Source organism: Cicer arietinum, chromosome 7 (genome assembly GCF_000331145.2).
Source record: "Cicer arietinum cultivar CDC Frontier isolate Library 1 chromosome 7, Cicar.CDCFrontier_v2.0, whole genome shotgun sequence".
NCBI classification, from domain to species: domain Eukaryota; kingdom Viridiplantae; phylum Streptophyta; class Magnoliopsida; order Fabales; family Fabaceae; genus Cicer; species Cicer arietinum.
The window spans coordinates 5,695,146-5,706,410 of record NC_021166.2 but is presented as its reverse complement, the minus strand read 5'-3'; the positions used below and the strand labels follow the sequence as shown (position 1 = coordinate 5,706,410).

The 11,265-nt window shown below is 28.6% G+C and overlaps 1 protein-coding gene across 2 annotated transcripts; it reads left to right on the top strand.

Annotated features, from left to right (window-relative positions):
• The first annotated feature begins 1,370 nt into the window (after positions 1–1,370).
• Positions 1,371–5,743, top strand: LOC101499521 (dual specificity protein phosphatase 1). Of its 2 annotated transcripts, XM_004508321.4 has the most exons (6): positions 1,371–1,522; positions 1,771–1,910; positions 2,009–2,144; positions 3,461–3,581; positions 4,184–4,329; positions 5,356–5,743. In XM_004508321.4, exons 2-6 carry the CDS (start codon positions 1,782–1,784, stop codon positions 5,373–5,375), a joined length of 552 nt encoding a protein of 183 aa, XP_004508378.1. In that variant the 5' UTR covers positions 1,371–1,522; positions 1,771–1,781; the 3' UTR covers positions 5,376–5,743. The 2 variants fall into 2 exon arrangements, with proteins under 2 accessions (XP_004508378.1, XP_004508377.1); XM_004508320.4 differs by lacking the exon at positions 5,356–5,743 and having other exon boundaries at positions 4,184–4,417.
• The last annotated feature ends 5,522 nt before the right edge of the window (positions 5,744–11,265 follow it).

Here is an 11,265-nt window from a genome sequence, read left to right as displayed (position 1 = left end):
TTATTTTTGTGTTATATATATATATATATATATATATATATATATTAATTACACACAAATAATAACATTAATTATTTGGATCTAGATAAATTTAATTGTATTATTACTGTATTATTTAATTTAATCACATTTGAAAATAAATATTATATAATATTATATGTTTTATTTATTTTAGATTTCCTTAAAGTTTATTTACACGATGAGTAAAAAATACGAGTATTTTGTTATTGAGTCAATCATGAAGGTGAATACACTATTTACAGTTAAACAACCACGATGAAAACAAATAAGAGTTCGAGCATAACCTTTACTCCAAGTTTAGTTGTAGGGTGTTCAACTATAAATTTTTACAGTTTCATAGAGACTTTATTTAGGTATGAAATTTATCAAATTTTCAGCCGAATACGCTGCTACTACTTTACCTTGGGGACGATATTGACAAATAATATCGTTAACAATGTAGAATTATATAGAAATATCGTTTGTAATGTTAAAGGCTTCGGTATTTAGCACAATATGTACACTATCAAGGACCTACTGTTTATCAATATTTGGATTTAGGGTTCCATACAAAACTACCTAAATATTATGCGAAGGAGCAATTATGGAATACTATTCCATTAACTGTAGTTAATCAATCATTCTTTTTGGTTGTCTCATAATTGTCTTCTTATGGCCATGTGGGTTGGGTTCAAATTATTTTTGTGATATATTGTATACACCGATTGATGATTATAATGAAGATGAGTTATGGATTACATTCTACCATTTTCTTAGTAAAAATTAAAGTAGCATGAAAAAGTATCACTATCAGTGTACTCATCTCAACTACCTTGAGATCATTACACTCAATAATCATTTGTAGTATTTTATAAATATAATTAATAAATCATAAAATAATAAACAAATTAAGAAGACAAAAACTCTTGGAAAAAATATTATTTGGAACGATAAGATTACAAAAAAATTCCTTTACAAATCCAAAAATGTTAATCCACCAAGTAAAGCCATGTAGAATAAAAGCATAAAAAGTGTAATTTTGCTTCCATGTGAGTTTTTGTATACCTAAGTCTAAAGGTACAACAATTGACTTATGAAGCTGGAGCAATAACAAGATAAGCAAAAATAAATTAATATATTTAATTTAAAATTTGAATTAAATATAACAACTTTTATTTATAAATAATAACGGATAGATAAAATAATTATCAAAAGTATTGTTTTATATCTATAAAGAGGGAAAACAAAAAAAGTCATAAATCATCATTTCTAAAAATATCTCTCATGATCATCTTTAAAATTCCAGTTGATTTTTAAATACGGGACCATTGTGTACCAAGTGACCCATAAATAGAATGATGACACGTGGAATTAATTTGTGCTTCCATCATTTTGATTTTCACGAGACAGGCAAACAAGATCTTTAAAAAAAAAAAAGTCAAGTTAACGAGAGGAAAATTAAATTAAATTAAATACAAGTATAATTCGAGTTTGTCCCTGCAAAATCGTAAACGCTTTGGTGGTGAGTTCTTCTTCCTTCAGTTGATTATCGAATCAGCTTTATATCGCATTCTTATACTGTATTTATAATCACTATTTTCGCATCACACGAAAGCCTTGAATTGAATTATTCGTGCTTCATCGCAATTCGCAATCACATCAGTATTTATATTCGTTATAATTTGATTATCTGCCTTACAATCGATTAAATCACATAATTGATTATTAACCCTAATGTGAGTATTCAACTCGTGTATATTTGATTAATAGAATATCAGAAAATGGCGGCAACGTCAGAAGCTATTAATCAATTTGATGATTCGATGAAGAAACAAATGGAATCATTTTTGCGGGCTTTTCTTTCAATCAAATCACTGAAAGAGGACAAGACTCCTTGCGAAATTGACGAGGTATTTACTGCATTTTATTATCTCAATATTCACTGCATTTTTTTTTTCTTAATTATTCTTGTGAATATTGTAAATAATGGTAACTGTTATTGTTCTAGGATCTCTTTTTGGGTTCGTTTGGCTCTGCTGCGAACAAAGTAGCTTTGAAAAATGTCAATGTTACTCACATTTTGACTGTGGCTGGGAAATTGGTACCTGTACATCCTGCAGATTTCGTCTATAAAATTATTGATGGTACAATAATTTTGGTAGAACCAGATGATTGTGTTTGTTTTTAATTTCTTTTATTGGTTTTTAGTTTCATGATTTTTATCACTTGTGATGATTTGTGAACTGATTTTGACAATGATGCAGTTTTATTCTTTTAGGTTTTGGTCTTGGGGTAGCTTTTGATTTTGTTGCTATTAAAGTAATGCAAGTGAATTCACTATATACGGGAACAGGGAATGAGACTAAACAAATAGTAGTGTATTAGATGTACACTATCACTATCATTGTGAGAGACTGCTATTTTTTCATGTAATACTATTAATTTCAAAATACACTTGCAAATGCATATTATACCAACTCTGATAGAGGTGTAAAATTAGTTTACAATGATAATGCATATTATACTTTTATTCCAAAAGGTAGACATATAAATGGTGTGGACAAGTTTGGAAATACATACCTTCATTAAAATCAAACATTTACCCAGAGTGATTAAATTACAATGATAGTGAAAATATAAGATTGACCTTACCTATATGTATTAGAAAGATGATTTGGATGTAAACAGTTTTTTTTTACCTCGATTCTCAATGTCCATGTTTCTAGATTATTTGAGTTACATTGTATTTAATATGAGGTTTATTTAAAGAAGTCATGTAAAAGTACAGTTAAAAGAAGTGGTGGTAGGATGAGTTTTCTAGAACCCTGATTAGCACAGAGTAGGGTACCCATTTTTCATTTTGGGCGAGGAGAGGATTGGGTGGGTTTAGGGAGGTGAGGTCTGGTGGAGAGCAAAACCAACTCTGTTGCCACGACCATTGTGTGTGCTTTAGAACAGCATTTCAATTGCAATTTTGAAAGTGCGTACTGTGATCTTTGACAGTGTAGCATGGGTTAAGATCCTTCCACTCCATACTTGATACTTTTACTGAGAAATTGATGTACTAATTTTTTTTCATTCATTTGTGTCTATTTCTCTTCTAATGGATGTATCAAGTACTGGAGAGGATCACAATCTGTTTAGCATGCAGTTGCCGTAAAAATACTTCCTTCGATCATATAAATTGTATTTTGTAGATTCAGATAGCTTTATAATATAGATGCCATCATCTCAGAATGTCACTTGGTTTTTAACTGACTCATATAGTCTTATGTTCTATTAAATGAGACTGCACTGCATTTGAGATCCATATTGCTTGCAATTAAGGTTGGTTATGATTACATTAATTACAATATAATTATGAATGAACTGAGTGTGTTTTGTATTTTGTCTTAAGTTTTTTAGACATGTATTACTGTATCCATACTAAAGTTATGCTTTTGTTGGAAAATTGAGGAAGTTGCTGACAGAGAGGATACCAACATAAAACAATACTTCAATGAGTGTTTTGATTTTATTGACGAAGCCAAAAGAAATGGTGGGTCTGTTTTGGTTCATTGTTTTGCTGGAAGATCAAGGAGGTAAGTTTCGCTGCTCCTATCTTTCTCTCTCGCAGACATGATTTTGTTGTTTTCTCTGTTACATTATTGTTTTCTTTTTCAGAAATCTGCTTTTGTGTCGACCATTTTAGTTTTAGCTTTCAAGTATTAAACATTTGAACCAGTCATTGAAGTGCATGCTTCAACATTATTTGCTGTCGTCTCAATGAATTAGAAGCTCAAAACGCTTTATAGTATAAATCGAGTCAACTTAAGATTTTCCTTACTTCTGTTTGTGAAATGCTATTAAAATTTTTGTTTAATATGTAGAATGGAAAGTTAAGGACATAGCTTGAGTTTCAAGAATGATGATTGTGTCCTCGTTTACTTGGGCCTATGGCTTAAGTTCTGCACAAAGTTCATGTCAGTGTAGAGTTTGCGGGTCGAGAACTGCTTCCTCTTTTTCAAAACCCGATTCATTTTTCATAGAGAAATCTCTGATCAACAATAGAACTTTTTCACTACTTCCTTTTTTAATGTTCACATTGGAACTGAAACTTGATATTTGTAGTGTTCATTTCACTATTTTCCTTTTCAGTAGTTTAACTGGGAAATATTGGTTCTAATTTATTTCCATCTTCCAGTGTGACCATCATTGTGGCATATCTGATGAAGACTTGTGGAATGAGCTTATCTGAAGCTCTGCAACATGTAAAGGACAGAAGACCACAGGCAGCTCCAAATCGTGGTTTCATTTGTCAGCTGGAAGACTTTGAGAAGTCTCTTCTAGGTGAAAACTGCACTAGTCTTAAATAACAACAAATATCAACATATAAAATACATTTACATCTTTCATATATTTTAAATTGATTCACCTATCTAGCCATCAAAATACATTTATGATTTTCATTTAACACATGATACAAGCTTTTATAAAATAAAAGTAAGTAAACTTTGCTTAAAAGCTTTTATAGTGCTTGTTTAAACAAAGAAAAGTTAACTTGTACCCAATATAATAATCTAGCAGAGTGTGCATGGTAAAGGAAGTCACTTGAAACTCTAACGACGATCGATGACACTCATCGGAAGTATAACTTATAAGTTAATGGCCCTCCTAGTCTTTATGACCGAGACAAGACAATGACTCTATCAATGTCATTTTGATAAAAAAAATAAGGGAAGTGTCCCTCAAAACTCAATTCGTCAAACGACACCAATAAGATCACTGTCTCTGCTGTAAAGACGAAGAGAACCATTAACTTATACTTCTGAAGAGTTGTCAATCGTCGTTAGAATTTCAAATGACTTTTAAACAATGGTTCACGGTAGTCCACCTATCAAGGTGGTCGGTCTACTTTAGAATTTTCCCTAAACATTATTGTTACAATTGTCAAACATTTTTTCCATAAAATGATTCAATCACATGATAGTTCGATTAATGTTCATGCTTCATAATACCTCTCTATGTATTCACTACAATCTTTACCAGAAAAATCAGCATCAATATGCTCATTTTGATGTGAAACTGTGATTTCAGAATTTTTTTCCTTTTATTTTGTTTGAATCTCTAAATAGTAATGATCTACATTATGAAAATGAAATATTAATGCAGTGCTGTAAAAAATTGGAGCTTCAAAAATCTATTTCCAACTTTAAAACTACTGCTATTCTCTATTATATGATGGCTTTTTGTTCATTTTCTTCACTGCTGGACTTGGCGTTTCATTTTTTCTTCGTATAGTTTTATCTACACAGATCAAATTGAAAGTAGATTGTGTGAACATACCATTGATGGGTCTAATTTGTTTTTGTAAAGACATCGAAGTGTCTTTGTAGAGAACATGATGGTGATTAGACAAGGTAGTGTAGATGATTTTTAGTGTAACAATGGCAATCACGTGAAGACAATGCAGCATGAGTTAGATATTGGCAGTTTGGCACTGAATCTTCATCCTCATATGAGTAAGTCCCAGTTTATAACAACATGAATTGCGGCTATGCACACCAGCTTATTTCCTTTTCACACTATATATTTTCTCATTCCATGTTCTAGTGCTTACAAGAGAGGATAAATAGCTAGTTTTTAAATAACTTATTCTGTTTGAGGATATATACTTCTCCAGAAACACTTATGAGCAAAGAAATATAAAAAAAATCTTACAATAAGTACGAGTTTTTAAATAAACAGCTTGTGTTTGAGAATAGACACTTGGGTTTTTTGAAGTACTTTTCTGTTTATATTTAAGGTATGCACCTAAAAAAATGCTTGAGTTTTTGAAGTGGATAGCACAAGGGAAAATAATGAGAATCAAAATGCCATAAACGCAATTGTAGGCCTACTTCATATACAACAAATTACACGTCAAATAATCTAATTTTGAGCTCTCGTGAAAAAAAATTATTACACAATCGTGATGCATAAGCAATTGCCAGATATCTTATCATGGTCGTGAAGAATAGGGGGTAATTGTAAAATGGGAATAAAATCCACCAAAGATATATTTTTAGATTAAAAAAAAAAAGTCCTTCTGAAATAACTTTGTAGGCGAGAAAAGAAGGTATAAATACAACTTCTCAGTTCTCCCTGGAAAAGTTACAACACGACAAGCTTTGCCTAAATCCAACGTTTCCGTCTATAAGAAAAAATCGTGTCCAGTTTAGGTGATGGGTCCTAAGTCCTAACTCATGTTTGGAAATTATAGTCTGTACAACTCAAATTTTATCTCTATCCTCACAAATATAATGAAATGAGATATATATGTCTTTGTATAAATATTAAAACTTGTCACTTTTCACTCTCCTATGATTTCAGTTTTTTTAGTATACAAGTGAATATCAATTTTTTCTTTTTTCTTTTTTTCGAATTTTTTTAAAAGTTTTTTTAGTATAAAAGTTATATTCTAGAAAATTTATTTTCCAAATTTTCGATAGCAGAAAACTTATTTGAAGTTTTTTTTTTAAATTTCTGCGATACTTTTTATAAGTTTTTCGACAATTATTGGAAAACTTGAAACCACAAATTTTTCGGAAGGTTTTCTAACTTTTATTTTTTTGTTATTTATTTAATTCATTTTTTAACTCATTTTAAAAAAAAAATACGTACTGAAAAACTTTTTCACTAATTTTTTGGTACAGAAGAGTTTATTAATACACAATATTTTTAACCTTCTATGCCTGAAAATTTTGGACGCTTTTTTATCTTTTGTATCGAAAAACTTATAAAAAAATTCTGGTAATTTTTGAAAATCTTTTACATATTAAAAAATTTAAATTATTTGGTAGTTAGTAAAATAGTAAAAAAAAGTTAAGGATAAATTTGAAATTTTAAAAATATTGTAGGGGTATAGGTAAAATTGAGGGTGCAGGATATAACTTCCATCGTGTTTTTTTTTTTTTGAAAATATATAATCAGTTTTTGGGTCTTCATCCACCGAGATTTGAGTTTTGGTCAATTTATAGGCCTAACAGAATGACATGAACTGTTGCCGAGAAAAACAATTTTATTCTTTTAACTATTTATAATAAATTTTAAAATTGGTAGTTTTTGGAAGTTTTAAATTTTTGAAATAAAAATTACATTTCAAAAATTTGAAAAGTTTAAACTTTCCAAATCACAAATTTTGAAAATTTCCAAATTTGAAAAGTTTCAAAAGTTTTGAAATATGAAAAGTCTCGAAATTTTCCTATTTCGAAAGTTTTGAAAATTCTGTAATTTTCTATTTAGGAAGTTTCGAATTGTTTGAGAGTTTCAAAAATTCTAGAAATTGTCATTTCGAAACTTTAAAATATTCTGGAAATTTTATATTTTGAAATTTTCGAATGCCTCTTATTTTTTATTTCGAATATTTTGAAAATTTTTAAGGCTAAGATAATTTTTCTAAAGTTTTGAAATAGAGGTGCAAAAATGAGTAGTTAAAAAAGTTTAAAGTATTATATATGGTTAAAAAGGAAAATTGTATTTTCACGTTGATTGAGGGTGACAAATTTATGTGTGGGGTGCAGGGTAGAATCTTCGTTGTGTTGCATCATTTCGTTTGCCCTCGACTTCAAACTCTGATGTTTGAGGTACTTTTTTTCCATCCCTTATATTTTAAAAAATATCTAACAAATGCCTTTGGATTAATTAATTCGAAAGTTTTTTTTTTTGTTAAAATACATTTTTAGATTGACTAATTCTTATAACATTAGGGGAAGGAAAATAAACTCTCAAAGTTTGAACTAGTTACGACAAAAAACTAAAAATAATACTACTTCTGATTATTTATAAAAGAGAAAAATGTGTAAACAAAAAATTATGTATTTGATTTAAAATTATGAATAAGCTTAATAAATTATGTATTTGATTTAAAATTATGAATAAGCTTAATAAATTATTCAAAATATCATCTATTAGAGGAAAAATGATTATTTTTGTGATTAAGTTGTGGTGTAATAAAAAATTATAGCTTAAACAGAATTTTGTTATAAGCTTTGCAAAAGATAGACATAAGTCAAATGATATCAGTGGTTGTGATAATATTATTTTCCTAAAAAACTTGAACGTTTCATTATATAAACCATTTGCTTAGCAACTGTTTGGAACTGCAATTACATATGCTCGAACGTACGTCCAATTTATACACTACTGTTTGTAGTTTTGGAAATTTTAAGTTCAAATATCTTTGGGAAAGCGAAAAATAAAATTTAAACGTGAATCCAAACAATGTATTAGTCAATATTCCTTAAAAGCACGACAAACACTCCATGCTTTAGTGTCAACTTACGATTTGGGATTCCATAACATATAATCTCAATCAAAAACTCTATGTAAACCAATCTCCTTGTAGCACATAATTCTCATATCATTGGTAAGGTGTGTCATAACTCAAAATGTTATTTTTTCACAAAGTCATTAACATTTTCTTCAAATTCTAAAGTTGCTAAAAATTGTTTGTCTTTGAAATAGATTTGCACCACTATATTTATGTGTAATATCAGTATAAACAAGCTCAACCTTTGAAATTAACGGATTTTCACATTGTTGAATATACAAATCTTCATCAGAGCTTTATAATTTTCATATGCATCCAAGTCGCCATTCTTATTTGGGGTATCTAATCAACAATTTTTTTTAATTTCATTAGCTGATTGATCTATTATTGCAACATTTAACCTCATGTTTTTTGTGACCATCAAAACATTGCAAGTTTCTCATAAATGTGAAGAGTTAATAACATTCTTAAGTTTTGTTTGAGTTGATGAAATAAGATTAGAATGAAGTGGAATGGAATGGCATATAATGTAATTTCATTGGTGACACCCATTTTATCTCATTCTATCCTCTTCCCTTATTTTTTCCCTCCAATTTTGAGGATATGGGATGAAGTATTTTATTTTATTTTTTTGTTATATTTGGCCTCTATAATGACTCGAAAAAGACGCGTCCATTTTGTATCATTTACTCTTTTTTGTCCCCCAATTCGTGATGTGAAATGTTTCCTTCCTCAGTAAATCACGTGAATGTCCATAAAAGAAGTAAATCATGTGAATAATACAACGGATTTTATATTGAACTTTTATTAACAGTCAAATTTTGATGTTATTATACTACTACTACTATATAACTGCCCACCTATGTATACCTCTCTTTTGACTAATCAGTCCTCTACTCCTCTCTAAATAATGTCTCTTTTGTCTAATTTTATAAAAACGGCTTTTTTTCTCAAAATGATTTTATATTTAGGAAATGATAATATATTATCAAATCGTTACTAAGTGATGCATCATAATCTTCATTTACTTTTCCTCCATTATGCTTAAGATTTAACAATCTTGTAGGAAATTATATATATATATTTTTTTTTCTTTTCTAACTCTTGCTATACAAGAAGGGGTAAAAACTATAAAATGCAATTTTACTATATTTTAAAGAACAAAAAGTTGAGCCGAAAGCCAAAACTAGCTGCCAATATTTTACTTATGAAAGAAACTGTTAGGCAGCACTCTCACTTATGATATTATTTTCTATTTTCCCTTGGAACCTGTTATCCTTATTTTATTTTATTTTGTCTAAAACATGTTATCATTTTTTAATACAAGTTAATATTCATCTCTAAATTATTTACATGGTATGGACCCATTGTTGGAAAATGGATGGATCTAGCCATATCTATCCATCTCACTCTGACCACAATGCTGTTCCAGTCTGTGTGTATATAATTTCGTCTTTTTATTTTTATTTTTTTTATTCATATGCTTACACGTGATTTAGCATAAATTATAATTGTGCATAATCATTGAATCGAGTTGCTGAGAGTATTTAACAAAAAGCCACGAAGATAAAGACATGGATGCATCCACGTTTTATTCCTAACCCTTTTTCTTCAATGGATTTACCAATTTGCCAACCGATCGTATATGATTTATGATGGGATTCAGCTTCATTTCAATAAGGCTGTTTATTTATAAAAATGCCACTTTAGTTTCTTTGATATCAACTCTTGTGTCTGTCAATCATTTCTCAAAGACATGATTATGTTTTTGGTTTTCTAATTAAGAGAAAAAAAGTAAAGGTTCATTCGAATTCAAATTCCTTTTGTTGGACCCAAGGCTTAAAATTTAACACAAATACTAGTCTCGTGAAATTACATCTTTGTCGTTCAGGTGCCGCATGACTTTAGGGAATTTTAAATAAACATAAAAGAATAATAAAAAGTATAGAATATTATAATACTTAGTAACAAAGTCTTTGAGCCGACAAAGCTACTTTTTTAGATAGGCTCAATGTTGTAACAATTTAAGTCATTAGAAAAATAATTCATAAATTAAACATCATATCTCAGATTCAATCTTAAAATTTTAAAGTTGTTAGTTTCTAATATTTTATTTATAAAATAAATAAATAAATTATAAATACAACTCAATTAATTACTATAAAAATATTAAAAATAAAGTTTTAAATTTAACATTAAGATTTTCTATTCTTCCACATTCAAGGTGTATGAATTTAATAACTAAATTACTTGCACAAATATAATTGTCACAAGATTTAAAATACTTGATGAAATATACATTTGTTTCAATTAATAATCTTTGAAAAAGATTTTCTATCTCACACATGTATGAAGTTGTAACTTCAATTTTCATCAAAATTTACTTATAAACATGGGCGAACCCCAATTTATAGGTAAATTAAATGCTAAAGATACTTCTTAGATTACTAAAAATCAACCTATGTGCCTAACTTTCACAATATGCTTCTAAAGAAAACTAAATTAATTGTCACAGTTACAAAAGTAAATAACTACAAATTATAATAGCTAAGTTCAACAAATTTTATTACACATCCATGAAGGCTCATAACAAGAAGCAAGCAACACTTTGGAATAATTTTTATTCATTAGACTCACCACCAAGTTTCAAACTGAGAAAACTTAAATAACCAAATTGAGAAAAAGAAAAAAAGTTAAAAAATCAAATTATTACTTATAATTAAGTTAAAGGATTAAATAGTTACTGGTATTTTATTTGGCTTGTCACATCAGCTTGTTTTAAAGCACATCATAATTTGTTTTTTAAAAGACCTAATTGAAAAATAAAATGATAAAGGATACTTTTGTACATTTTTTAAAGATAAATGGCGTAAAGGAAGTAAAAAAGATAAATAAGTTACAACTAAATAAGATTAAAAAAAAATCTCATAGGTTTTATAGAACTTAATACAAAAAGTTATTTTTGTTGAATTTTT